A 26,578-nucleotide genomic window follows, 5' to 3' on the forward strand; every position below is an offset into this window, starting at 1 on the left:
GTGGGATAACGTTACATATGTTGTTGACGGGACAACTCGAGGTATCCAAAGTTGTGAGGATGTCAGTCTAATCTAAGTCTTTGAAAGAATATGGGGCATACTTTCAGATTCTTGAATGGCCCTAGACCTACCACCCTTGTTTAGTACCCTGATGCTGTGGCTTGGCTTGCCCTCGATGTAAATGAGGCATTTTTGCAGTGCATTAAGATCATGTCAACCCTCGCTCAACTTCCCAGAAATCCAAGCAGTGGCCACGTGTTTCGATAGTCGTGAAATTCGTATGTACTTGCTAAATGCAATTATCAAGTCTCCGGCCGCCCACGCAGAAAGTCCCGAGCGGCATGAAAAGTGTGTCAGCATGCAGAGAGCCTATCTCGAGGCCAGAAACCACCCGCAGCCGCCTGAACAACAGGCAAAAGTATGACCATGAACGCCAAACCGTGATAACGCCAGCCATGCTCTCTAAACCTCTCGCGCCCCTGGGCACCTCATCGCGGGACCCTCACCTCCCGTGCTCCAACAACTCCTCCCTCTCAATGACCCTCTCGTCAAACTTGATGAGGAAGATGGTCTTGCTGGGCCACATGTCCTTGCCGGCCTCGCCAGGCGCCGCCGCCCCTTCTTCTGCCCAGTGCGCCGTGACCCCCTTGGTGGGAAAGCCGGCGCCGTCGCACACGCCCTCGACGATGCCCGCCACAAACGCCGCCACGTTGAGGCTGCTCATTTCCCGCGGCGTGCTCACGTACTCGACCACCAGCGGCGCGTTGTCCGTTATCATGTAGTCCGTGACCGACGACGTCGACCGCTCGAGCGCGTCTGCCGGCCGGTTGAACAGGTGTTTCCACAGCGTCGTCGTGATGAATTGGAGCAGCGGTAGGATGCGCGTCGGGCGCGTGGGATTGGGGTTTGCGGTGAGCGAGGACGGCGAGCGGGCAGAGAGGAGGTCGAGAAGCTTGAGGCCAAGGTTGTAGCCCTGCGAGTTGAGTCTGCGGGCGTCAGAGGTGTTTGACGAGAAATGGTGAGAGAGCTTTACTTCTTTTCGAGGTCCGCGATGCCAGTCACTTTTCTCTGGGCGTACGAAATCATCTCCACGAAGAGGTAGGCAAAGGCAGCGCGACTGAGCTCCGCATTCTTGCTCCTTCCCAGGTTCCGATCGTAGATGGTTTTGCGATTCGATGGATAGCGGAAGCCCGTGGTCATGGAGCGCTGCTGCTGCTGCTGAAGCCCGGCATTTTGGGCACCTTTGTATGATTGGGAGGAGCTCATGGTTGTGGAGTGGGCATGTGGTTGAGGCAAGCTCCGAGCCAGGAATCGTCGTCTCGGTTGGTTCCCACACCGGCAACCAATTTTCACCCCGCAATGCACCTCCACACCAGCGCATTCTTCAACATCTCGCATCAGAGCCGCCCAGGGTATGTATGTAATACTCATAAATCTGCTATATTTTCTTGCTTTTAAGGCCTTTACGCCCCGCTCCCAAATTTCAAACAAAGCACCTTCGCTCCGTATGACTGTCCCTCAAATTATGCAGCATCAGGATCTGGCAACCACATCAGGAAGTCCTTGTCCGCCGAGCACAGCAAATTCATTCGCTGATTGTAGCCCACAATGGCGGCCTTTCCGCGGCCTGGAAGGTCTGTAAAAGGCCTCAGGATTCGGTCTGCCGGCTGTCTGGAGTGAATATCCCAGACGAGCAATTCGTCGCTGCCGCAACCACCAATTACGTACTGACCATCAGGCGAGACACAGAGATCGCCCTGCCCAGCAACCGATTCTGGAGACGAATATTCGCCAGCGGCACGGCGTCCAGAGGGACCCGAGTCCCGCGCCAAAAAGTATGTCAGAGTGCCTTCAAACGCATCTAGCACAAAATGACCAACGCCAGTGGTGCCCAGCACCAAATGCTTGCCGTCGTTGGTAAACTCCAATTTGGACCAATTGTGTCCTCCTGCTCCAGGGGTGTATTGCTGCTCAATGTCGCGAAGGTCAAAAGTAGCAAAGGGTGCCTTGTCAAAGTTGCGAAGATCGTAGAGAAGAATGCTTTGTGTCGGGGGAGAAGCAATGGCAAGGACGCTGGCTGAAGGATCGTACGCCGCTAGGTATGGCGCGTGCAGTTTCAAGAGACCTTGAGCATGCGGAGAGTTGAGCGCCCACAAACGAACGGTATTGTCGGTGGAGCAGGAGACGAAGGTGTCGTTGGAAGGGTTCAAGGAGAGGCAGGTGACGGTGTCGGTGTGGCCCTTGAAGTAGCGGATGAAGGAGTTGTCGTGAGAGGAGAGGTAGCGAATGCCGTCGTCGACCTTTGTGCTGGCGTAGATGATGCTCTGGGCATGATGGGTGAAGCGAGCCAGGTGAACGCCATACTTTTGACTCCTCAGCTCCTTGGCGTGTTTGCCTTCCTTGCAGTTGTAGATTTGCAGCGTGTCGTCGTCGCGTGCAACCACGGCGAGCTCTCCCGAGTCGTCAAAGTCGAGCGAGGTCACCGACGTCTTGGGGCTCTCTGCGCGAAAGACCTGTCTGGTTAGCACAAGGTCGCAGATGGAAACGGGCTGGCGGCCATACTTTGGTGGGACGGAAGGACGCGACAACTTCGCTGACCTTTTGCGTCTGCGGAGCTCCGCCGGGAGCGGAGGATGCGCCAGCGGCCATGATGAGTGTGGCGTCAAAAAGTTCAGATCATGACGGAGACTAGGCGACCGCGTGGTGGAGCAGGGTGGACGCGTTCAGCGGAAAAGAATTGGAAAGGTCCAGGGCAGTGAGTGAGGTCAGTTGTTGCGACGGGAATGACCTCACGGCCGCAGTTGCCAGGTGATCTGCAGCAACGATTCTGCAGCAGCTCACCGCCCGGCCCGCCGCTTGCCGAGCTGCTCCGACATCGGCAAATGCAGGGACATGGACCCCAGGAAACAGTCCAGGCCCGCTCCGCTGTCACTGATCCTCTCACCAGCACCTATTTGGTAATCCATTCAATTGAATATTGACCGCCGCCCTGTCGCCGTCATCTCTTCCCCTACTTATTCCCGCTCTCTCGCCGGAGGACAGCCTGACGCGTAAAGTTCATCCAGTTCTCCGGCGCAGAGCATTCAACTGTTCTGAGCCATGTCGACAACTGCTGGGTAAGCGCCTGCGCGCCCGACCACGACGTCCTTCGACGCCCGGCTGATGACTCCAGGTCTTTCATAGCTGGCGGTATTGCCGCATGCGGTGCCGTCACCGTCACCCACAGCTTCGAGACGGTCAAGATTCGGTGCGCCCTGTCCTATGCCCGCCGCCGCCGATAGAGGAGCTGACGAGCTCCAACAGCCTACAATTGCAGGGAGAGCTGCAAGCCAAAAAGGATGCCCCCAAGATGTACCGCGGCGTCTTGCACGGAATCTCCGTCATTTTGAAGAATGAAGGACCCAAGGGACTCTTTCGCGGAATCAATTGCGCCGTGAGTTGACCGTCGCACTAGACGCTCCGGCAGCTGACGGAATCCACACAGTACATATACCAGATTTTGTTGAACGGATGTCGGTTAGGCTTCTATGAGCCTATCCGTGGGACCCTTACCCATTTGCTCTACCAGGACCCAAAGTACCAATCCTTTGGCATCAACATCTTTTCTGGAGCATCCTCCGGTATCCTAGGCGCAGCAGCCGGCTCGCCCTTCTTCCTCATCAAGACCCGCTTGCAATCCTATTCTCCCTTCTTGCCTGTGGGAACACAGCACAGGTATAGAAATGCTTGGGATGGTATGAAGCAGATTTACGGACACGAGGGAGTGAAGGGTCTGTACCGCGGAGTTGGGCCCGCCATGGTTCGGACAGGCTTTGGTAGCTCTGTCCAGCTCCCAACCTACTTTTTCACCAAGCGGCGTCTAGTGAGGCATCTGGGCATGGAAGAAGGCCCGGCCCTCCACCTTGCCAGTAGCACTGCATCCGGCTTCGTTGTGTGTTGCGTCATGCATCCCCCAGACACTGTCATGAGCCGCATGTACAACCAGACGGGCAATCTCTACAGTGGCGCTTTCGATTGCCTGTTCAGAACTGTCAAGACGGAAGGTCTCCTAGCTGTGTACAAGGGCTTCTTTGCCCACTTGGCCAGAATCCTTCCTCACACGGTCAGTCACCTTGCTCGGCAGACCGGACCCTTTCACTGACGCTTGTTACAGATACTGACTTTGAGTTTGGCCGAGCAAACCAACAAGGTCATGCGGAAAATCGAGGCTCGTTATTTCTTAAAGGATGGAGCATAGAATCTACCTAAAAGCCGCACTGCCGGGCGGCCAATAGAGCAATTGGTTTTTGGATTACGCTTTCCATGACTGGATGAGGTGGGTTGTTAATGATACCCCAGACCATCATTTTTGCTATTTACGGTGGCTGCAAATGCTTGTTTCCCCTGAGCTGAAGAGCAATGCTGCCCGGCTGCTAGGAATTGTATGGAAAAAGTTTTTTCTGAATTGCTTTTCGACATTTACTTTTCTTTGCGCCAGCTCGCGTTTGATCACACAGCACGTCCAACGAGCATCAAGCGCGAACTGTTCCGTCCAACGTCAGCTTTCCCGAGCCGGGATCGCCCATGCCCAGAAACTCTCTTGAGTGGTCGAAAAGGTTGCGCCAGCAGCGGTTGCGCGCCGGTCCAGCTGGCGTGTTCCCCGCATCTTCAGCATCAAGCTTCTCCGCGACCAGCTTAGCTGCAAGGGCCGGGGATGTGCCACCTGACAGCCATGAGTATAGAGCCTCGCCACACTGCCACTATGCTTGAGAAGAGCATCCTGTTTCCTTTGCTCCCTCATCTCATTGTTCCCTATCTATCCCACTAAATCTCGTCATCTCATATATTTTCTCTTCCAAGTCTGCCTTCTCTCCTGTTGAATTGCGGCTCTACGTGCTGCAGGAATGACTCTACTTCTCGCCACCATCCAATGCAAGAGCTCTCGTGACATAGCTCGACGTTGATGTAGCGAAGTCCCACCAGAGAACAATCATGTCTACATCCTCGGCGTCACCGTCCATGGTGTTTACATTCGGAATTCATCAATCAACTACACCATTCGTCTTCTCCTGCGAGATTGACACTTCATCCACACCTTTCCGCAAGCGCGCTCTTTCAGACCCGTCACCCAGCGGTCCCACTCGCAAGAAACGGCGCCTCCGTCTGTCCCTGACGACATCGCCCCTCTCGCTCCCCTTCTCCACACCACGCGCCCCGTCCCAACCCGACCGCACCAGCATTCGCAACCGCAGCAGCAACGCCGTCTTCGCCCTCGGACCATCACAGCGTGTCCTACCACGGCTATCGCCATCCGTCTCCGCCTCTCTAGCACCGTCGTCGTCGTCGTCGTCATGCTCACTCCTTCGCAGAGCCGCCGTGCTCAACCGCGTCCAGCAGCGCGTCGACGCGGCATGCCAGCGCAACCCCAATCTGCGCTGGGAAAAGGAGCAGCGGCGGGAGCGCGAGATGCTGCTCAAAGAGCGCGTCGAGATGCAGCGGATGGCGGCGCTAAAGGACGGCGCCGGCCTGCTGAGCTCCGTCACGTCGACCCGGCCGGTGGCGAGTCCAGCGCCGGCCGCTACTGTGCAATATCTGGGCCCGTGTCAACGAGCAACTGCTGCGAGGCACGGCGTCGACGATTGTGGAAGCCCCCACGATGGCTGTGACGTTGGCAGCGTGGAGGACGGGGTCGAGGAGGAGACGAACGCCGCCGCCGCTGCTGCAACGCTGTCGTGTTGCTTCAGCAACAGCAGCAGCAGCAGCATCAAGAACAGTTACCCGACGCCGCCGCCTAGCGCCGTCGGGCTGAGCAACTACGACGCGCTGGACTCGGAGGAGCACGGAGCCGAAGAAGACGAAAAGGACGACGGTGGTGTACCACCGCAGCAGCATCAGCAACAATCAAACGAGGCGTTCCATCACAGCGACGAGCCACCAGTCGTCGACGAGGGCATGCGCGACATTTTCGACTTCCTCACGCCGCCGGCGCTGCACCAGAGCTTCCTGTCGGACTTTGACGGCGAAGCCGAAGCCGAAGCGGACCGCGGCGTAGGTGACCTTTCTCATTCGCCTCCTGATTCCATCCCCGTCCAGGTCCCTGTCCAAATCCATGCCCACCCGAACAACGACGACAACAACGATGGCATCGACGCAGACGACGATCCCACGGCGACGAATCCACCACAAACAACACCATCACAGTGCCAAGCTCCTGCGGTCGCGACGCCGACGCCGTCGCCTGCGTGGGCGCCGCGTGTCTGGCGCGCCTCTTTGTATCGCTGCCACCATTATCACTTGCATCACTCGCACTACCACTACCACTTGCGTGATCGCCATGGCCATGGGCATGGACAAGAGCGACAGCATTACTGTGCGATGGCGGCGGCGTTTGTTGCGGTGCCGCGTGCTCATTAGGTGCGCGACGACGAGGGAAAGAGAAAAAGGGGGGTTTGTTGCTCGCTTGCAGTTTTCTGTATGTGTTTTGTGTATGTAGGTATGTATGTGTACTGTGTATTGTAGTTGTACGTACGGGTACAGCTGTTTGAATTGTGGGTGATGTGGGTGGGCTGAGAGAGAGCAACGATGGCACGTTGTTTGGTCGTTGATATTTTTCGTCTCATTTCTGAGGAGAGAGTGTTGGACTGATGTGAGCAATACACGAGGTTCAAGGGGTGAAGAATAACACGGATGATGGAATATACATGGGAAGATGAGGCGTCGGCGGCTGCCTGCTCCTGAAATAAATGAAATAATATCAAGCACACACGCTCTTGACGTTCACAGAATGTGTTGTTCCAATTCTTGATACTTTGTGCTCTTGATCTGCTCTGTACAATAAATGCTCATCTTTCCGTCTCCGGCATCATGCTCCTCCGCTCCAACACTTCGCTCACCTTCCCGCGAACACCAAACTTGTGGTTCGTCTTCGCCAGCATAGCCCTGAGGCACTGCTGGTCACTATCGTGCTTCTTCCTCTCCTCCAAAATATCCTTTTCACGCGGCAGGCCCAGCCACGCGTGAGGATACTCAACGTAGTTCGGAGCCTCGTCATTGAGCAGCTTCAGCTGCGGCTGGTTGGGGAAATCGAAGAACTTGACAATATGTTCCTCGGTGAGATCCGAGATTTGATCAGGCTGCCACGACGGACGTTCCCTGGACTTGCGCACCAGCTTTGCCGAGACGCCTTCGATGAAGTCGGGGTGCTCCATGAATCGGGACGCGATGAAGTGCTCGCGCTCAAACGTGTCGGCGATGCCCCACCGCTGGCTTAATCGGAGCTGCGCAAATGTCACGGCCAGAGAGGTCGGCGAGCGCTCTTCCATCGTTGCCAGTGTTTGGTTTGCCCACTTGGCGACTTCGGGGTCACTTGACTGACTAATCCGACGAAGCTGGTCAATAATTTCTTGGAGACCGCCCATTTTGGGCCCAAAAGCTAGGTCAATGGCGATGCGGATGTTGCCAGAGTGTTTCGGTCTCGGCAGCTCAGATTCGGTCACGTATTCCTCGACGGTGTTGTTGATGATGTGGTAGCGCTCTTCATTGGTGGCGTAGTCTTTGAAAATCAGCTCGCCCAGACGGCCCTCGAGATCAGGGAGTTGGGCCGAGTGGATGTAGTGCGTTGCAACGCCGTGGGATCTGGCGAAGTTAGTGCGAACATGGGATGGGGACTGGAGACGCTCACAAACAATCAAAGCCGTTCAGCGTCTGGCTTGTGAGGGCGAGATACATTCCCATACCTCCGTCCATCTTAGGGAGAAAGAAGCTCGCGCCAACGTCCGGGAAGAATCCAATGCTCGTTTCCGGCATGGCAAAGATGGTGTTTTCGGTAGCGATGCGGAAGGGCGCGTGGATGCTCAGTCCGACTCCGCCACCCATGGTGATGCCATCCATAAAGGACATGTACGGTTTCGAGTAGGTGGCGATGAGGTGGTCGAGCTTGTATTCGAGCGCAAAGTAGTCCTTTGACTTTTGCTGGCCCTCTTCACCCTCGCTGTTTTGGTTGGCCAACGCTGCAACGTCACCTCCGGCGCACAATGCCCGCCCCTTGCCCTTGACAATTACGACGTTGGCCATTTGAGACTTGCTCCATTCTTGCAATCTGGGAATAATCTTGCGGGCCATTGAGCCATTCAGCGAGTTAAGTTTCTTTGGTCGGTTGAGCTCGATTGTGCGCACGCCGTAGTTTTTGTCGAACAGAACATCGTCAGGGTCGTCTTCGAGATTCGGTTTCAGGAGAGGGTCCTCGGACTGCCCCATGGTGGAGAACTATGGAGCGAGTTAGCTCTGCGAAGACTCGGCGGGGAGCTTCATTCGTACGGATCTCGTAATCTTCGCTCTCAACGGCATAGCGGTAGAAGGCCAGGTCCGCAAGCTACAGCTTGACGGAGGAAAGGCGCGTCTTGAGCAGGCTCGGAGAAACATGTATGCTGGTGTTGACGGAGGACGAGATGTGGCAGACGGGCTGCTGGAAGCGGGACCTCGGGTATTCGGTAGGCGTGTAGTGTCAACGAAGACCAGTGCGCGCGCCGGTACTGGGAAAGATGCAAGCGATTGGAGACGAAGCGTCAACTAAGAGCTCCGTCTGTCAGAGGCGTTTTCTTCTTGTGGAATTGAGGACGTTGGATGGGTGGTACCGGCGGTGGATTATTCTCCGCATCTCTTCCGTCGCCGTGGCTCCAAGGAATCACGTGTCGCGATCGCGCTAAGAAATTGTCGAACAGTGCCACCTAACTGACCTCAACGACAGCGTCTTGCATCTCCGTCCTCCAATTCTCCGCTCCTTCACCGGCAAGCTCAAGGCATTGCGGCCATCGCCATTGCAACCATGTCGGCCTTTGCTCGTACCTTTATGCGCTCTTCCCGCGCCGCCCTGCGCGTGCGCTCTGGCGTCAACCCGCTCCAGTCGACTCTGGGCCTGAACGGATCGTCGCAGTTCGTCAGGAACTACGCCGCCGCCTTTGAGCGTAACAAGCCGCACGTTAACATTGGTGCGTAATTGACTCGAATCTGAGCCATGCCTAGATGCTGATTTCGTCTCAGGTACCATTGGTCACGTCGATCACGGCAAGGTACTCGACCTCCAAAGCTATTCATGAGCTAGCTCTGACAACACCAGACTACCCTGACTGCCGCCATCACCAAGCGCCAGGCTGAAAAGGGATACGCAAACTTCCTCGAGTACGGTGCCATTGACAAGGCCCCCGAGGAGCGCAAGCGTGGTATCACCATTGCAACCGCCCACATCGAGTACCAAACCGACAACCGCCATTATGCCCACGTCGACTGTCCCGGTCACGCCGATTACATCAAGAACATGATTACTGGTGCTGCCAACATGGATGGTGCCATCATCGTCGTCGCTGCTTCGGATGGTCAAATGTAGGTGGCAAAAGAGCTCATTGTGGACATATTTTGACAAGCGCAGGCCTCAGACTCGCGAGCACTTGCTGCTCGCCCGCCAGGTCGGTGTCCAGAAGATTGTCGTTTACGTGAACAAGGTCGACGCTGTCGAGGACAAGGAAATGTTGGAGCTCGTCGAGATGGAAATGAGGGAGCTGCTCAGCACCTACGGCTTCGACGGTGACGAAACCCCCATCATCATGGGCTCGGCTCTTTGCGCTTTGGAGGGCAAGGAACCCGAGATTGGCGTCCAGTCGATTGACAAGCTGCTCGAGTCCGTCGACACTTGGATCCCCACCCCCGAGCGCGCCCTCGACAAGCCCTTCCTCATGGCCGTCGAGGACGTCTTCTCCATTGCTGGCCGTGGTACCGTCGTCTCTGGTCGTGTCTCGCGTGGTGTCTTGAAGAGAGACCAGGAAATCGAGCTCGTTGGAAAGAACAAGACTCCCATCAAGACCAAGGTCACCGACATTGAGACCTTCAGGAAGGCTTGCGAGCAGTCCCAAGCCGGTGACAACTCTGGTCTTCTTCTCCGTGGTGTCAAGCGTGACGACGTCAGGCGCGGTATGGTCGTTGCCGCCCCCGGCACTGTTAAGGCCCACACCAAGTTCCTCGCATCTCTCTATGTCCTCACCAAGGAGGAGGGTGGCCGTCACACTGGCTTCCACAGTAACTACCGTCCCCAAGTTTTCATTCGCACAGCTGGTAGGTTTCAGTCCTCTCAAAAGCACTCGCAACTCACTAACGTCATGTAGACGAATCTGCGTGCCTGACCTGGCCTGAAGACTTTGCCGAGCAGGACAAGATGATTATGCCTGGCGACAACGTCGAGATGGTCTGCGAGGTCCACCACCCTGCCTGTGTCGAAATAGGGCAGCGTTTCAACGTCCGTGAAGGTGGCCGCACTGTCGCAACTGGCCTTATTACTCGCATCATGGAATAAGCGAGAGTTGGAGCCATAATGCATATACCACAATATCCGCCGCAATGACTACACCAGGAGGTCCGCGCTGCGCCCTTGGTTGGCTGCGCCACGATGCTCCACCGTCCGGCCTGTTCAAATATCGACCCCCTGAAAGTTTCCTCTCCCCTCTTCATCTTTGACCGGATGTCATCCGTACTTTGTAAGGCGTCGTAAAATCGTGGACACATGGCATTGAGGGCGTTTGATTGGAGGCGGTTTGTACCACACGTAGAAAGGAAATCCAGCTCATGATTCTTCGGAGACTTTCAAAAGTGTTGTCAAAGCTTCTCCACTGTAGTCGAAGCTTTGCTAAGACGATTAGCATGGCTTAGAATCATGCAATTCTGCACCCCACTCGAGTTTCGACCAAAATGATCCATGTCCGGACTGATCGGATCGAATTCCACGTGATCCGTTTCGAAAGCCTGGTAGCCAGGCAACGACCATAGTACCGTACCAGCTGCCAAAGAATCTACAATAATCATCCCCAAGGAATGACCTGACTTCGCTCAATCTGATCCCATGCCTTGTGGATCACGTGACGGTCGCCGCCGCGGTGGCCATCGCTGCCTGCGCTGCCAAAAAGACCATGTCAAGGTGAGTACCTATCAACACCGCATACTGTTTGCTAAGACTCGAGCAGTGCGATGGACAACGGCCCTGCGCATCGTGCAAGACGCGTGGTGTTGACTGCATATCCCGACACACGGCCCAAAATGCCATTACAATCATTCAATGCGAGCCTAGGAGGACAATCAGCGTGATCGTTCAAACAATCCAAAAGCCAATTGTGCAGGCATCGTGGCGCTACAACACCGTCTTTTTCCAAGCCATTGGACTGGCTCCTTCTCCCATGATATCCATCTTTTCTTTCAATTCCATCGGCCGCCTGGCGCAGCAAAACGAGCTCGTCAACAAGACCGTGTCTGTCGTTGGCGGCGTGTATGCCAGCCGGACTGGAAAGCTGTTCCTCACCCTTGACGAACTCCGTCTGTTGCGCAAGTCGTGGGAAGAGATGTGGCAACAGATGGCAAGCGAGATGCGCGGTGCCCGCCCTGCCAACTACAACACGGTGCTGCTATGCGCTCTCTTGCTCGAGTTTCCTGAGGTAAGTGTTGCTGAAACCGTTTTGCGCTGTCACTCACCAGTCCTAGCTCTTTGTGGACAAGAGTGGCGAGTCTTGGATGCGCATGGTGCAAAATATATCACAGTACATCCGACTCAGTGGAAGGAGTCCGCGTGGCCAGAGCGCTTTTGAAGCGTCGCTGTACAAGTATCACCGCTCCAGCGACACAATAGGCGCGATCGTGTCGTATGAAGATGTCGTTTTTCCGACCACATCTTGTTGCAAAATCTTGCGTCCCGAGCCGCCAAACGGCATCGAGTTGGAACCTGAGGACCTCGAATTTGCGTCGGACAAGGACCTAGATCGGCTTCTCGACATTCTAGAGCAATGGGCCAGGCTGCAATACCGGTAAGATTGCGAACTTGACAATCATGCGCGTTACTTACTCGACAAAGGGCACTGGAGTGGACATGGAAGAGTGACCGCATCAACTTCGAAGACGCCATCTCCAAAAACTCTCCCGCCCCCGACGACCAAGTCCTCGACGGGACGACGCTCTCGACGCACATCGCCGCGGGGATCGAAATCATCTGCACGGCCTGCCACCTGCAGTGCGACATCATCTCCATCATCCTGTCGGCGACAAGCTGCGTCCAGCTCGAGTCGGCCATCACCATGATTCTGCCCTACTACCACTGGGCGCTGATGGGCGTGTGTCGCCTCTTCATCCACCCGGCGTGGTCGCACCTGCAGTGCGAGCTGCCCGTCCTACAAGACGACATGATCCAGGGACAAGCCCTGGCCGCGCTGTCGCACGCCGAGGGCATCATCAGCCGCATCGACCTCGGCTCCGTGCTTTACATGCCGCTGGCGTACCTGATCGGCCTGGAGATGACCGACGCCGGCGAGCAGCAGCGCGTCATCAAATTCCTCGAGACCATCCGCGCAAAGGGGTTCGACGTGGCTTCAGTCTTCATCACCGAGCTCAAGGAGTCCTGGGTCCAGATGAGCAAGATGGAAAATCGTCAGACGGGCCTCACTGCCCTCTTACGCACCCAGAGTCAGTTGGTCATTGGCTCAAAGGTCGATGGCTGCAATATCACCATGAGGCAGGGGGATAGGGGTAGTGGAATGATTGTATAGACAAAATCGGGCTTTACTGTTTGGCGCGTGGTGCACTGGAGTTCATTGGCGTCGTAGAGGAAGAACGATTCGATTTCAGAATCTAGGACGGGTTTCTGGCTCTTCCGAGGATACAAAGCTCTACTCTTCTCCTTCTCCCATCACGGCACCATGTATCCCTTCTTCTTGAGGTTCTGCCCTCTCAGATCCGTGTACACGTCCAGCGGATAATCCTCCCGCCTCGCTCTCTGCCGAATCGGAACTGACTCAATGACAGCAGGCCGACTGTACCTACTGGCCACATTCGAATGCACCCGCACAGTCGAGTTGGCCTTGACTCTGCCAGCCACACACCAGTCGGTGCTTCCCCATGCCGAATCCGCGACCGCCTTCCAAGCCGCCGTAATGTCGACCGTCATATCAGGGGTCCAGTAGATGCGGCAGTCGGCGGGCTCGTACACAAACTGCAGCGGCGTCTGCTCCTCAAAGTCGCCAATCTTGATGCCGTCGCGGAAATTGATGTTGTATGCGGTGTCGTTCGCGGCGCGCAAGAAGGGAATTTGGTCGTTGAAGTCGGCGAGGGACGTGGTGTTGTAAAAGGCCTTCTGGGTCGCGTTTGCGTTTGCGTACGCCAGAGACACTATCTCCTGTATGTAATCCCAGCCAAAGTCGCTAAAAATTGTCAGCAGATGTGCAAGCTATTGTTGGTGGAGTCGCTTCGTACTTAGTCCCTTTGACGCCGCCGATGGCTTGGATGATGCCAGATGTTGACCGCCCGCCCATCGCGACGTATTTGACCCCTGCGAGATCGGTCATGAGCCTGGAAAATATGGTGCAAGTGGAAGCGCAGTAGCCGTCAGTGAGAACAACGATGTTTTCAGTGGCAAAAGGCTGTGTGAAATTCGTCCTGTACCCGCTGTATCCCTGAATCTGGATCCCACCGCTGTTGATGGGTGTGAGCACGTCGCTCAGGTTCCAGCGGAAGAGACTGGAGAACTGGTCCCCGTTGAATTCGTGTGGTCCAAACTTTTCAGCCCACGAATTGAACGGCTTGCCCTCAGGAGTTTCGTCCGTGCGATAGTTGAAGTTGCTGGACACAATGTCCTCCTCGAGCTCCTCCAAGGTCTCATTTTTACCCCAGTCGAGCGTGCGAGGGACCGTCCCCGAGATCTCGGAAAAGGACTGGCCCAGCAGGTCAATCGACTCGAGCGCCCGCGTGCGGTCTGCCGCCGCGAAGGCGTCAATTGACGGAAAGAGTTGTTTGAATAGGTCATAGCCTTGCAAGATTGTTCCGCCTCCGTTGGCACTGAGATCGATTACGAGCTTTGTCTTTCCTGCTGCGACTGCCTCGGCCAAGAATCTTTGACTGGTTTCCTGGAAACTTATCCCGGCGTTGGATGAGCCGACGAAAGAGGGAACACTTAGGACTGCAATGTCGGCGTAGTCTTCGCCGTCCAAATAATACCCGCCGATGAGATTGTTCTCCTGGCGCACAACTGGTGTTGGATATCCAGGAGCTGGCGTGCTCTTAGTATTGGTCGAAGCCGAAGTCGAAGTCGGAGTCGCTGTTGTTGTGGTTGTGGCGGTGTTGAGTGCCCCGTTTTGAAAGTAATGGTCCGCTGGGACTGCGAACTTCTTTGTGTACAAAGCTTCGCCGCTATCAACGCCGTCGAAGTCTGTCAGCACCTTGGCAAAATTGTTGAGGACAGCACTGGTTCCGTTCTCGAACTGAATGGTCGTGGTCGCTCCTGGATAAATCCACCTTCCGCGGCCACCGCCAGTAAAGGTTCCCATGCCCGCACTGGAATTTCCGAGGGCAACGATAGCAAGCTCGTAAAACACATTGTTGTACAATGCGTCTCGGTCCTGAAGGGATCCATACTGGCTCCAATTTTCAAGCCAAGTTGTGGCGGGCTCGCCATCAATTTTGACGATTGGCGACGGAGTGAAAGAAGAGTCTCCAAGGGAGGCTTCCAGAATGTCTGGGTAGGCATAGGGCTGAGGAAGACTCTTTCCATCCACAGAGACAGACACCAAAGGGAGTGTACGTCCAAAATTGAAGATGCCTCCGACGGAGTCCGGAACGTATACGAAATGTCCATCATGGGTAGACTGGAGCAGTCGATATATGCTGAGCCCAAACTGATTGAAGCGTCAGTGTTGTTCGAAAAGCGTCGGCACGGGATATTCGAAGGTTGTTCCGGCACTTTCTTACCTCATATTCGTTCGCAAAGCTTCCATTCTTTACTTTCGACTCTATGATGTCCAGCTCTCCAAACACATCGACAGGGTCCTGAATTTTCTCGACATACTCTGCGGGAGGGGTTTTGAGGTAAGAAATCGTGCTTTGCCATTCCCAGTATGGCTTCACAGTCTCAATGAGGTCCAACGCAGCGCTGACGTTCAAAGGTACGCTGTTGATGCATTTGTAAGCCAACTCTGCGGGTACAGTCGCCGTTGCACTGGGAGAATCTGATGTCTGAGAAGCTGCCAAGGAAGACACAGATGCACAAGGTGAGCCGGTGTCATTCTGTGTCTTCCAAACCGAATCAGAGTACCCCAGAGCCGATTTGGCCAAGCCGGCGACCACGAAGAAAAGTTGAAGAGACGGCATCGTGCAACCACGAGCATGGCGATGCTATGTCCGTCGACTCCCACATTATATCGCGCACAGAGTGGGTGCCGTGCGTGTGGCGCGTCATCACGTCGTGATAAGCAAACAGACTGGAGTATTTCCCGACGAGGAAGTTGCGGCAGTCAGGCGTTCAGCAACCCAGGCAAATGAATTGCACAAGAGGTGAAGTGGATCTCACACGACAAATGCCGGGCGGGACGCGGCGTTAGCAGAGGCGGCGGTTGGTCGTACCTGCCTAATCGGGTAAAGCGAGATGGAGATGCAGGTGTTTGCAGGCCTCTCTCTCGGGTCACGCACATCATCTCCGTCCCAACCTGTTAATTCTGGTCTCATGGAGAAATGGGCAGGTTGTTCTAAATCTATTTGCCGGCAGATTGTGCCATGCAACCCATTTTTTGCGTGCTTCCTTGTACGCTCACCGCCAGCGCTTCCAGTCCAAAACTTGTGGTCGTTCAATATCACTGCAAAGAGAGGGAGAATAAAAAGTCGACTACGGAATTCGGCAAATATTAATTCGTGACGGCTTCGCAGTCACATAGTTTTGGTCATCGAAATCGTCTCACGGCACATTCAGATCGAGTCCTTCGAAGACATTCCATGGATCTCTCGTACACAAGACGTTTCCCCACGTGTTATCCAAACGCCTACCCTGAACGCTCCACGAACAGCGCAAAACATCCACCATGACCGTCATCCGCAACAAATCCACCTCCAAATGTTACCTGACAACATCAGACAACCCAGGCTCGGCCATGTTGTGGATGAGATTCTTGTTCGCGCTGTCTGCTGGCAACACCGAGGTTCTCGGAGAAGGACCTGAGCTCATGGAAGCAAATGACAGCCGGAAACTGGCCCTGTTTGCCCACGACCGCCTCGATATTCGTGGGGGCTGGATGTCTTCAGTCGGTGGCAAGGCAGGCTGAGCAGGGCCGCTCATCACCTCTGAAACATTGGGCAGCGCAAGATGCTTCTTTTCTTCATACGCGTCGGGCGTGGGCGGGATCACAGACACTTGATACAGTCAGTATGGTCGGGACCAAAGAGCCTCCCGAATCATTCATACCTTTTGGCGCGAAAGAAAAGTTTTCGGAAAGGCCGGCCGGCAGGATCGAGATTTCGGATGGATTCGGTCGACCTGAGATTGAGGCTGCTCGGCCTTTGGATTTCCTCATTGCTCTGCGGCGGAGGTATATCCAAATGAATATGCTGATGAAGACGGTACCGCTGATGCTGCTCACGACGACAGCGCCGATGATCTTCTGAGTATGGCGCTCGCTCTGAACTGCTGGACCTGCTGGGTGCACAGAAGGGTGGACTGGATTTTCAGGGAAGCCTGTCGTAGTTGACATGTTGGAGTTGATAGTCTTGGGTAGGGAGAGTGATTCTCTGGACAGTGTGAGTACAACTAGCCGCGATTGAGTCTCTTATCCCTCGGCTTTTGTCATTCGGCAATGACCTATTGACTCTCAGCCGTGATGGTGGCAGTCAACACCTGTGTTTGGAACCAAGGGCATGCCACGGCGTTCTCTTACGAAAAACGGAAAGGACCTGCACCTCCCAAACTATTTTCGCCTCTAGCCAGGTGCGCAATGGACAGCGTCTAGATTCCCTCATGGCAATTCGATGTTTTGACACATAATCGTTCGCTTTGGAGGCATGTTAAGTCGCTAATTTGCCTGCTGTCACAAGTAAACACAAAGCCTTTGTCCTAGCTTCGACCCGGTTGCACCCCTGAAACTGCCGGTCTGGCTCAGGGTTCGACGTTGCACCAGAGCGAGTCCTCTCTTTTCGTATTTGTTCCCTAGAAATTCCAAAGCGTCAAAGAAAATCCTGCTTGGTGTCGTTCACAAAGCTTCCGGTCAGAGGACGAAAGGGATGCCAAACCCGGCATCAGACGGACACCTCGGCGACATGATTGCTTTGACGAGGAAGGGAACAAGAGAAAAGTCGTAATTCCGTTACTCGAGAGGCGTTCTACAATACAAGGAGACCACAACCAGACCGTCCCGTACACTGCACCACATCACCGCACCAGCAACCCATCTTCTCGCTCGAACAACAACTTCCACGTCTCTTGATTACTCCCCAAGTATGTCTCGCACGTACTGCTTTCATCAACGCAATAACAATGCGCTCATTCTATTTCGCTTTCGGCGATGTCAGTGCCACAAAGCTCGAAGTGCGGGAATTGCTACAACATCTCTCGATTGCGATCCCTGAAGGCAGAGAGGTCGACGAGGCACTGCTGTCCCATGATCTCGAGAATGCTAGTACCGGAAATGGTGTCGTCAGTCTGCAGTGCTGAGGCTGTACGAATCCTCTGATTCAGTACAATCCCCTTTGCTCCTTTGCCATTTTGCCCTGACGTCTCGAGAGGATTTTCCACAAGGAAATAAATTCAAAGCCTTCACTGGTTCTTTATCTCAGGAAGCACTTGATCCCTTTTCCACCCCCTTCCTCACTCCGACTTCGCATCGCCGACGTTACTGTGGATGTCTCCCACGTACCAGCCGTATTCAGCCCTAAATCCACACCATCACTCCTCTCTTACACTTCACAGTCGCCGTAGTCTTTGCACGCATCTTCGTCTTCAACGTCACCCTGGAGATCGTCGAACGTCTCTTTGCCCTCTAAAATGGCGTGGGTGAAGGCCTCGTGCTTGGAGGGGATCAGATCTAAGTTCACAACGCCCGAAGACAGGGGGGTTTTCAAGGCGGCGATGGCCTGGGATCTCGCGGAGTCCTTTTCCTGGTCAATTTTGGCGCAAAGTATGAGAAGTCAGCGGAGACACGGCTTAACTGGTCATCATTGGGCTTGCTCTTGCGTTCGCTCGCCACAGTGCCGGGGGAAGGAGGAGCGCTCTGTCGCCTCATGGTTGTCTGAGCTCGTGGCAGACAAGAGCGGAACGTAAATACCTTGAAATTGCACTCGATGGTCGTGTACTTGCCCTTCGAAGGGCGGTTGGTTTCGACCGTAGCCGTGTTGATGCTGTCCTGTAGCCACGATATCAATCCGAGCTCATGACGCATGGGCAGTGGAGGGCATAGGCAGCGAGCAGAGGAGAGAAAACATGCTGGCATCGATTTACTTTTGCTGGTGCTGACTCGCCTTGTCATTCATGGGAGCTGGTTGAGTGTCTGCCCGCGTCGTGTTGATGACCATCGTGCTCGGTGACTTCCCCAAGATCGTTGAACATGTCCTCGCCCTCCAGGACCGTGCGAGTCAACGCCTCGTTGCGAGGAGCTGGGTATTAGAAAGCTTCAGAAAAAGGTGAAAGGCAGGAACAGACTCGATAGAAGGAAGCCCAGTGATTGATATGAAATGTCAAGGAATCGCATTGAAACAGAACAATCGAACCAAAGACTCGCAAATCTACCTACAGCACCACATCTCCGCCCTTTTCTTCAAGACCAAGAACAAAACAGAGAAAGGAGGCGCAAATAGCTTCCAATAGCCTAATTGGCATCCGCCCCCTGACCGTGCAAAAGCCTTTGATGACACAGTCCAAGAACGACCTAGTAAAACACCGCCCCTGTTCTTCAAATAATGACTCTTCAAACTTTGCTGACGGGAGAGCTGCATCATCCCCAAAGCTTCAGTCCTGCCTCTTCGTCAGCACGTCGCCGCCGTCCTCGCTGTCCCCCTGCGCAGCAGCACACCACAAATAGTCAAAGCACTGCGTGTTCTCTTGATCGCGCATCCTGAAGGCGGCGAGGTCGTCAACGAAAGTCTGCGCGGACGCGATTTGCCGCGTGAGCCAGGTGGTAAAATCTCCTTTGGCGATATCGCTGCGACTTTAACGATAATAAGAGGCGGGATGATGAGAAGAAGGGCGGGCGGGCGGCCCAGGACCTTGATGGGAAAGCAGAGAAACTGCAGTTAGATTAATCAGAGCTTGCTTGTTTGCTTGCATGTCAAGCAAGAGGTAAGGGTTGTTTGGCGGACTTACCCCACCATACCAGCTTGCAGACAATTGGCCAACAGACCAACATTCAACAGCATTACAGCGCTTTGCTGCTCGTCAGTGGACCGGTCAAAAGAAAATCAAGATAAACGTCATCAGGACCGACAGCACATGGACAGATACTTTGTGTTAAGTAACGAAACAAAAATTCTCCCCCAAGACGCGACTACACTGCTTGCCTGTCTGCCTACCTAGTACTAGCAGTTATTCCACTTCATCACCACGCACACCATTACGACCAAACCGCTTGATTGAAGGCGACCGGTCATCCTGCTCCATCGAAAAATAAAATACGAGAGGGAAAGAATTGAAAGGAGGAAAAAGAAACAACAGCCTTGTGTACCTTTTTCGCGCTCGTGGTATCAAGAAGAAAAAGCGAGACAACGAACAACAACAAAGTAAGAGTAGCAATGAAACGAATTAGAGTCTCATGGAAATAGTACAAAGGAAAAAGGAGAGAGACGGGGGTTGGAGAGGAGTTGTGGAAAATGAACTACCAAAGAAAGTCTTGGAAAGGAGCCAGGAAGGGGGTATTTTCCACGCATTATTCCTTCTTTCGCCGCTTCAACGGCTCTCCATACTTCGCCCAGAATCCCTCTTCTTCGCTCAAGGCTTGCCGTCGGTTGTCAGACCGTTGACGCCGCCCTCAAACGCCTGGTTGACCTCCTTCGAAAACGACGACTGGCTCTGCACACCAGAACCGTTAGCATTGGCCGCACCACTCTCAATTTTCCCCGCACCAGGGCCACGAATACCGCCAGTATTGGCACCATGCGGCTTGCGCGTAACAGCCTGGATCTTGGGCAGGTTGGTCGTCTCCTTTGCGTTGCCGATGCTGAAGACGGGCGACTCCCACTTGTCTCCCTGGCTGGCGAGGTCCCTGAACTCGGTGGCCTTGTGCGAGATGCCACCTGGCAGAGCAATATCCTTAAAAATTGACTCGTGCTGGGTCATGGCGATGTTGGCCTTCTTGTCCGAGGTCGCCTGCTTGAGCTGCTCCTTCTTCGCCTTGGCCTCGGTCATGTGCTTCTGCACGGCCGACAGGTAGCGCTGGTACAAGTTTTGCGCATTCTCAGGGTCGGGGTTCTTCTGGAACTCGGCCTTGGCGCGCTCAGCTTCCTGGTGGATAGAGTACAAGACAGCGTCGGCCTGGGTGAAGTTTTGACGAATCTGCTGCTCGAGCACCTTTTGCAGGCCAGGGCGAATGACCTTGATCAACAAAGGCTTAACCAGAGTAAACAGCAGCTTGTGGCTGGATTTCTTGAGCTTAATGTTGAAGTTCTTCACATCAACATCGACCTTGGTAACCTTGAAGAAGTGCTGCTTGTCGGACTTGTCAGCAGTCTCAGCCATGACCTTGAAGCTGAATCCCTCGCCACCGAGGAAAATGTCCAGCACACCCTGGTCCTTGAGCGAGGGAAACCCTTGCTTCTTGTTGACATAATAGCTGACGTCGCGAATGTCCATTTGGATGCCAGAGACAGACAGCATGATCTTGTTCTTGTTGGTATTGGAAATCTTCTTGCGGCCCCAGCGCCAGTGGTTGTCGCTAGCAAACTCGAAAATATTAGGTGCGAGGTTGTCACCCTCAATGACCAAGTTTTCGACAATGGCGTCAATCTGGGGGTCGGAGTACTCAATGCGCGGCACAGGAATGTAGCGAATGTTCTCAAAAATGCCGGGAAGAACGACTTCGCTTAGGTCCTTGAGAAGGTGGGGCTTGAACGCCGCCTTGCCAGACTCGTCCTGGCCCAAATCCTTGAAGAGCTTGTTCAGCGAGTTGACAAAGGCCTTGTTCTGAGGGTCGGCGTCGAATTGCTGGCCAATAAACTTGATCTCGTCGAGGATGCGGTCAGTGTGGTTCCTGTAGCGGTCGCGCAGCAAAAAGCGGCCTTTGTCGTAGACCTCGTTCCACTCTTCGGTAGCAGCATCTTGCATGATGAATCCTTGCTCCTTGAGGCACTTGCGAATGTACGTGTCGAGGTGCTTGAACCAGCCCCTCAACTCGGGGTCCTTCTCGGCGTCCTTGTAGATATTGTTGAGGGCGTCGAAGAAGTCGTCGAGAGAGGTACTGTTGGCGAATCGCTCAATCAATGTCTTGAGGTCTGTCAGCCCGGCTTTGATATTCTCGTTTGAAGTGTATCCTAATACGCACCCGCAAGTCAGTTTCAGCTAGTTGCAAACTGTCGTCAGAATGGGCACCTTTGACGGCTCCACTGCCCTGGCCAGCAAGGTTCTTGCCATGGCCAGCGTACTCCTCAGCCAGACGGAGCAGGGTCTCGATGGCGCGCATGTCTTGTCGAATTAGCGTGGTACTCAAGGGGCCAGGGACACAACTTACAGTCCTGGTGAGCTTGAACCTCGACAACCATCTTCTTCAAACGCCAAATGGTCTGCTCGCGCCTTTCCTTGGGCATTTTGCTCTTCAGATAGTTGGCTCCTCGCTCGCGGTATTCCTTGGCGCGGTCCTTCTTTTCCTCGGGAATCTTTTCCTTTGCATCCTCTGCTACGGTCTGCGCGCCAGCAGCAGCACCCGAAGCTGCATCAAGTCCAGATGTGCCACCGGTTTGCTGGTCTTGAGCAGCCAAGTCAGCGGCGTCGGTAGGATCGCGAGAGCCCTCTGGATGAGCTTCCTGAGTAGCGTCTCCGGCGGCCTTGTCAGCCTCCTTCTTGCCGAAGCTCTTAGCCTTGTTGACACGCTCCTGGGCCTTTGCCTTCATGGCCTTGATGTCAGGGGCGTCATGCCAGGTGTTGTCGGCAGCGGCCTCGTCAATCTGGTTCAGCTGGTCTTCCGTGGGGTTGACCTTGCCCGCAGTCTTGGTCGCGGCGTCACCAGCCATGGACCGGATGAGGATGGTGGCGTCATTGACTAAGATTGTTAGCTGTAGTCGAGATTTGGAATCTTGGACACTCACGGAGCTTTCTGAATTGGCCGTTGGTGATGAGGAGTTGACCAAGAGTCCTCAAGCCTTCTAGAGCTTCGTTGTACTGTTGCTTGGCGCTCTGCTTGTCAATGGGAACGTTTGGCTTCTCTGCGGTACCTCCGCTGATCTGCTGAGTCTGCCAGATGAAATCTTGGAAGAGGTTGCCCTCGTTCTTTGTGAGAATCAGGATTTTGGCGGCGTCAATGACGTCTTTGATGTCGGCAGCAATCTTTTGTCCCTCGGGCGACAGCTTCTTAGACGGCGTCGCCAGCACCTTGGACTCTTGGGCGCTATTCAGTGCAACATCGATCTGTTTGTTCTGGTGGTGGTGTTAGTGCCGGCAAGTGCAGCGCCATGTTTCCTGTTCTTACCGAGGGAAGCTTGCGCTTGGTGAAAGCTGAGGTACGATGTCAGTCTAGACTCGATTGATCTGGCGACTTTTGTCGCGACGCGAAAACAGGTGTTTCCAGTGAGGGCAGAAACGCGTTGGCGCGGATTTTGGTTGTGTGCGCCGTCGCGTGACGTAAAGACGACGCGGCGATTGCAGGCGCTGTCGCATTGCGCCAGGGGGAATCAAACTCACCAGAATAAATGCCGTAGAGCTGGAGCTTGTTGTTGACGTCCTTGTCCCGCTGCTGGGGGTCGGTAGGCCTGTTGACAGCTTTGCTCGCCATGGTTGGGTGTTTGGATGGAGAGGCGGGAAGAGGTGGAAGCAGACGGGACTGGGGTAAGATTTAACTGGGGTATCGGGGTATCTCAAAAATCCAAAACGCAAGAACAGCAAGTGGAGACTCTCAGCGATGACAATGTCTTACTGTGTCGTGAAGGGGGAATCAAAAGGTGGGTGGGTGCGAAAGCAGGAGGGAGAGACGCGGGTTGCGGGAGGCGGTCGGTAGCTTTAATGCGGGCGCAGGGTGGCACAAACTCTCTCCCAGCCACAGATGGATGTAGCGTGGGAAATTGCGAGCAGGCGATGACGGAAGCAGCCAGCAGTGAGGAACATCAGATGGACTTCAGGTTTTGGCGCTGAGAAACGCCATGAATTCAGGTCAGGTCCAGTCGTTTGTTGTCGACTGCGCGCGACCTACGTCATTTGTTGTCCAACACGCATCAAACGAGACTCCCAGGGCATGACTCTCGCCCTCCTCATCTCCCATAAAGTAGTATTATTGACGACGCGTTGACGACATTTCAATTCCTGCTTGTGAACATCGCTGCCGATCGCTTCCCCTCACTTCCCTGCTGTCGACCAAGACACGCAAGCCAGCAGACGACGACGACGACGACGACGACAACAGCGACGACTTTCATCGACAAGACATGACGCGACGCCTCTCACATGAGCCCGACAGTACATCAGTCCCCTCCTCTCTCCGTCTCCCCCACGCGGCAAAAACCCACCACCTCACGAATCCGTCCGGCGAGTCTATTGCCCCCCTCCCCAGCCCGTGCGTAACCGGACAATTGGGATCCCTTCGTAGCTGGCGCCGAGCCGTCACCTGGCGAATCGAATCGAACCGGCCGCATGGAGGGAGACTCGGGCATGCTGTTCCTCCTCTTCCGTTTGTCTCTCTTACTGTGTGCGCTTTGTTTCCCTGGCTCCTCTGGCGCAGGTTCCTTGGTTGGCTGTCATGCTTACTCGGCACTGCCCTGACATTCAACGGTACTCTACCATAGCGCAACCCACCACAAAAGAGACGACCGATAGTCACACTCCCCCTCATTTTTTTCTCCAGCTGGCGTCGACGTCTGGCACCGGAGACAGCGTAGGACAAACAGGCCCGCGTGGTCACCAACAGGTGTGACGGGCCGTTGCACCGGGGGGTTGGGGATCCCGGGAGGAGCAAGCGACAAGAGCAGAGCAGAGCAGACAGCAGACAGCAGACAGCAGACAGCAGACAGCAGCAAGCAAGCCGGTCCGGCCGCGGCGTCCGCCAAACCAGAGACCAAACAAGCTCCCAAGACCAGCCCAGACCCTCGACTCGCCGTGCCTTTCCCTGCCCGCGTCTCACTCGACCGACATGAAGACCGACCCGTTTTTGTCAACCAGCAAGCCATCGCACGGCACTCTACTTACTCCGCGCGCAAGCGACCGTCGACGCCCAAGGCACTCCAATCCAGTAATTCATTTCTCGCCCTTCCGCCGGCCGATACGGTTTGATTTGTGCCATCACTCGATTCGCGACCCCGCCTACGCCATCTCATTGGCTGTCACGCCATGTATGGTATTTATTCAACCGAACGGCACCAGACCGGGAATCAGGAACAGCACCAGTGACGACATCATGAGAAGATTTCCGCCCGTGCGTGGCGGAGCTTGCGAGCAGTGGCGCTGCTGCTGCGCCGTCATCACTGAACAAACATTGCCAGCAAGCAGAGCAGACTACCAGAGTCGTCTTGCCCTGTGCATGCCGTGCCGTCTGTGTTTTCTGGGCCAGTTGGCGCGCCGCGCCCCGCTTTTGCGGGAAGGCTATCGGGCGTCCGTGGGGCGGCCTGGCGTGCGTTCAATTCTTGGAGACGACGGATGGTAGCAATCTCGCAGCTAGCTTGCTTGCTCAACAGCAGAACGCACTCTCTCACCGTCTCCACCGCTTTGATTGTCGAGCAGGACAGTTGACGCAGAGCAAGGACAGACGCAACGGCAGTCCAGGCTCACCTACCCCCTTTGCGACTCCACGCCCGTCGACATCTTGTCACTGCCGTCAACTTACCCTTTTCCACAATTTTTGCCCAGCGCGTGCGCCAGATTAGGTTGGCCGTCTCAAATCAAGATCAAGTAGAGGGCGCCACCGCCGCCGCGGCGCCCCCTTAAGCGAGACAATCCGGAAGGCAAGCAAGATGCGTGCGGGCGACCTGACTGCGCCCTCCTCAGGCGCGGTACAGTACAGCTCGACGAGGTGGGTAGGTACATGTAGGGTCCGGCAGCGCAACAAATGACAAGCAGCGTTTTTGCTTTCAGCTGGGCAGGCAGCCGGATCGCCGTCTCTGAGTCGCGTGCATGCGATGCTAGCTGACGCACATGGGTACCTATGTTCCTGTGCCATCGGACGCGGCCGGCATTGGGATTTGAATTACTGATTGAGGTTGGAATCAATCATGGCGCTCACGAAGATGCAATCCAACCGTGTGGTGGCGAGCGCGATGCCACTTGTCATCCCCCCGAATCACCGGGCTAAGGTGGGTGGTAGAGAGCAAACCACTTACGCTCAAACAGACTATTGCATACTCCTCTCCAAAAGCGCTGGCTGGTCAATCGCATTGTCCGGCGCTACACTCCATGCCTTACATGCACATGAACTGATGCATTCTATGCTTTGGTAAGTGCATGTCCATATCTCCCCTCTTCTTCTCGACCAACATGATCCTTCCTAAATACTTGAATCAACACGAAATGTGCGACGTACCTTGCTCTTCTGTCTACATCTTCGCGTCTGGTTGCGCACGCTCTCATCCAAAACACTGCTCGTCCTGTCTGAAAACACAACACAACCTTTCACTCACATGTAGATGACGAAAACACGTGACGTTCTTATCATCTCTTTCTCTCGTCTTTACATGTCGTTTCTCCCCTCAGACATAGAATTCTGTACTGGCGTCAGCTTTCCTCAACTATCTATCCAATGCTCCATCCACCTATCATCTATCTGTCCATATCCAATTAAACCGCACTTCGCCTTTAATAACTTTTCTGGATAGGCAGGCAGGTAGGTAAGATGGATATACAACACTATATGGGAGAAGGTAGGCAAACACACCTCACCCACTCCATCACTTTCCCTTCAAGCTATGTCATCTTTGTGACTGGATTACTGCATGTGGGTGCTTCCTGGATACCAGCCTCACACATTCATTCATTCATTCATTATTGCCTGGCATGGATTTTGGTGTATTATTACTCACCCTACCTACGCACGTTCTCCACTTCCTTCGCTTCCTCTTCCTCTTCCTCTCAAACCCGTCAGGTCAGGCTCGCATGGTCAAATGCCTTCCTTGTCCTCCTTACAGTCCGCTCTCCCGCCGACCGAGTCACAGTGCGTTGTGTTCAAGCTCGATTTTAGACTCGTGAAACCGCATCTCCCCTCCCGCGTCCTTTCTGCGGCTCTATTTTCGGTTCTTTGAGTCTTTTACCCCTGTCCGTCGATCGCACCGATTCAATGCGCCGGTTACAGAACGGGACGCGAGCGGGTGAGCGGTGAAAACAATTGTTGTTGCTATTGATGTGGCAGCCGCAGCGTGCGTACGTGCGTGCGTGCGTGTGTGTATGTATGTACGGCGAGTAAACAAAGCTAGTAAAGGTGGATATGGAGGAGGAAGAAGAAGAAGAAGAAGAAGAAGAAGAAGAGAGAATGAAACCACCCACAACCACCACGCACCGCGGGAACACAGGAGGCGGCGACGGCAGCAGCAGCATTGAAGAAACCAGGAAGGAAAGAAATAATGACAGACTATCAGCCAGGCAAAGGGGGTATGATGCGAAGCGGCAAAAAAAACCACAGGATGAAAACAGTATCCGAAGCGAAAGCAC

At 54.6% G+C, this 26,578-nt stretch overlaps 10 protein-coding genes across 10 annotated transcripts; 5 read left to right on the plus strand and 5 right to left on the minus strand.

Moving 5' to 3' along the window:
- Nucleotides 1-502: 502 nt before the first annotated feature.
- Nucleotides 503-1,200, minus strand: IWZ02DRAFT_470101 (trafficking protein particle complex subunit 5; the record flags this gene model as incomplete). The annotated part of the gene is made up of 2 exons (XM_066768772.1): nt 503-986; nt 1,034-1,200. The coding sequence occupies 2 exons, from the start codon at nt 1,198-1,200 to the stop codon at nt 503-505; spliced, it is 651 nt and encodes a 216-aa protein (XP_066621537.1).
- A 323-nt stretch (nt 1,201-1,523) lies between these two features.
- IWZ02DRAFT_380147 (WD repeat-containing protein-like protein) lies at nt 1,524-2,649 on the minus strand (the record flags this gene model as incomplete). Its single annotated transcript, XM_066765090.1, has 2 exons — nt 1,524-2,513; nt 2,563-2,649. 2 exons carry the CDS (start codon nt 2,647-2,649, stop codon nt 1,524-1,526), a joined length of 1,077 nt encoding a protein of 358 aa, XP_066621538.1.
- A 281-nt stretch (nt 2,650-2,930) lies between these two features.
- Nucleotides 2,931-4,387, plus strand: IWZ02DRAFT_289855 (putative mitochondrial oxaloacetate transporter). The gene is made up of 5 exons (XM_066763767.1): nt 2,931-3,116; nt 3,173-3,247; nt 3,304-3,433; nt 3,485-4,102; nt 4,154-4,387. Exons 1-5 carry the CDS (start codon nt 3,100-3,102, stop codon nt 4,235-4,237), a joined length of 924 nt encoding a protein of 307 aa, XP_066621539.1. The 5' UTR covers nt 2,931-3,099; the 3' UTR covers nt 4,238-4,387.
- Nucleotides 4,388-4,971: 584 nt separating this feature from the next.
- IWZ02DRAFT_433866 (uncharacterized protein) lies at nt 4,972-6,393 on the plus strand (the record flags this gene model as incomplete). Its single annotated transcript, XM_066766325.1, has 1 exon — nt 4,972-6,393. The coding sequence occupies one exon, from the start codon at nt 4,972-4,974 to the stop codon at nt 6,391-6,393; it is 1,422 nt and encodes a 473-aa protein (XP_066621540.1).
- Nucleotides 6,394-6,607: 214 nt separating this feature from the next.
- On the minus strand, nt 6,608-8,540 carry IWZ02DRAFT_289875 (mitochondrial 37S ribosomal protein mS47). Its single transcript, XM_066763768.1, has 3 exons — nt 8,296-8,540; nt 7,661-8,244; nt 6,608-7,614 (listed from the first exon to the last, which is right to left on the minus strand). The coding sequence occupies exons 1-3, from the start codon at nt 8,398-8,400 to the stop codon at nt 6,822-6,824; spliced, it is 1,482 nt and encodes a 493-aa protein (XP_066621541.1). The 5' UTR covers nt 8,401-8,540; the 3' UTR covers nt 6,608-6,821.
- A 70-nt stretch (nt 8,541-8,610) lies between these two features.
- Nucleotides 8,611-10,803, plus strand: IWZ02DRAFT_475733 (elongation factor Tu GTP binding domain-containing protein). The gene is made up of 5 exons (XM_066769015.1): nt 8,611-8,966; nt 9,019-9,047; nt 9,095-9,357; nt 9,404-10,083; nt 10,134-10,803. Exons 1-5 carry the CDS (start codon nt 8,804-8,806, stop codon nt 10,319-10,321), a joined length of 1,323 nt encoding a protein of 440 aa, XP_066621542.1. The 5' UTR covers nt 8,611-8,803; the 3' UTR covers nt 10,322-10,803.
- A 6-nt stretch (nt 10,804-10,809) lies between these two features.
- Nucleotides 10,810-12,621, plus strand: IWZ02DRAFT_289938 (uncharacterized protein). Its single transcript, XM_066763769.1, has 4 exons — nt 10,810-10,939; nt 10,986-11,450; nt 11,497-11,816; nt 11,864-12,621. Exons 1-4 carry the CDS (start codon nt 10,865-10,867, stop codon nt 12,549-12,551), a joined length of 1,548 nt encoding a protein of 515 aa, XP_066621543.1. The 5' UTR covers nt 10,810-10,864; the 3' UTR covers nt 12,552-12,621.
- Nucleotides 12,622-12,691: 70 nt separating this feature from the next.
- IWZ02DRAFT_491301 (uncharacterized protein) lies at nt 12,692-18,194 on the minus strand (the record flags this gene model as incomplete). Its single annotated transcript, XM_066769731.1, has 7 exons — nt 12,692-13,202; nt 13,255-14,672; nt 14,746-14,944; nt 15,888-16,176; nt 16,229-16,551; nt 17,717-17,913; nt 18,081-18,194. 7 exons carry the CDS (start codon nt 18,192-18,194, stop codon nt 12,692-12,694), a joined length of 3,051 nt encoding a protein of 1,016 aa, XP_066621544.1.
- Nucleotides 18,195-19,735: 1,541 nt separating this feature from the next.
- Nucleotides 19,736-22,727, minus strand: IWZ02DRAFT_470107 (uncharacterized protein; the record flags this gene model as incomplete). The annotated part of the gene is made up of 6 exons (XM_066768773.1): nt 19,736-21,226; nt 21,285-21,424; nt 21,471-21,998; nt 22,045-22,372; nt 22,425-22,450; nt 22,637-22,727. The coding sequence occupies 6 exons, from the start codon at nt 22,725-22,727 to the stop codon at nt 19,736-19,738; spliced, it is 2,604 nt and encodes an 867-aa protein (XP_066621545.1).
- Nucleotides 22,728-23,925: 1,198 nt separating this feature from the next.
- On the plus strand, nt 23,926-24,692 carry IWZ02DRAFT_290030 (uncharacterized protein). Its single transcript, XM_066763771.1, has one exon. It carries the CDS (start codon nt 24,075-24,077, stop codon nt 24,582-24,584), a length of 510 nt encoding a protein of 169 aa, XP_066621546.1. The 5' UTR covers nt 23,926-24,074; the 3' UTR covers nt 24,585-24,692.
- The last annotated feature ends 1,886 nt before the right edge of the window (nt 24,693-26,578 follow it).

This window comes from Phyllosticta citriasiana (genome assembly GCF_038021145.1).
Source record: "Phyllosticta citriasiana strain CBS 120426 chromosome Unknown IWZ02scaffold_8, whole genome shotgun sequence".
In the NCBI taxonomy this organism is placed as follows: Eukaryota; Fungi; Ascomycota; class Dothideomycetes; order Botryosphaeriales; family Phyllostictaceae; genus Phyllosticta; species Phyllosticta citriasiana.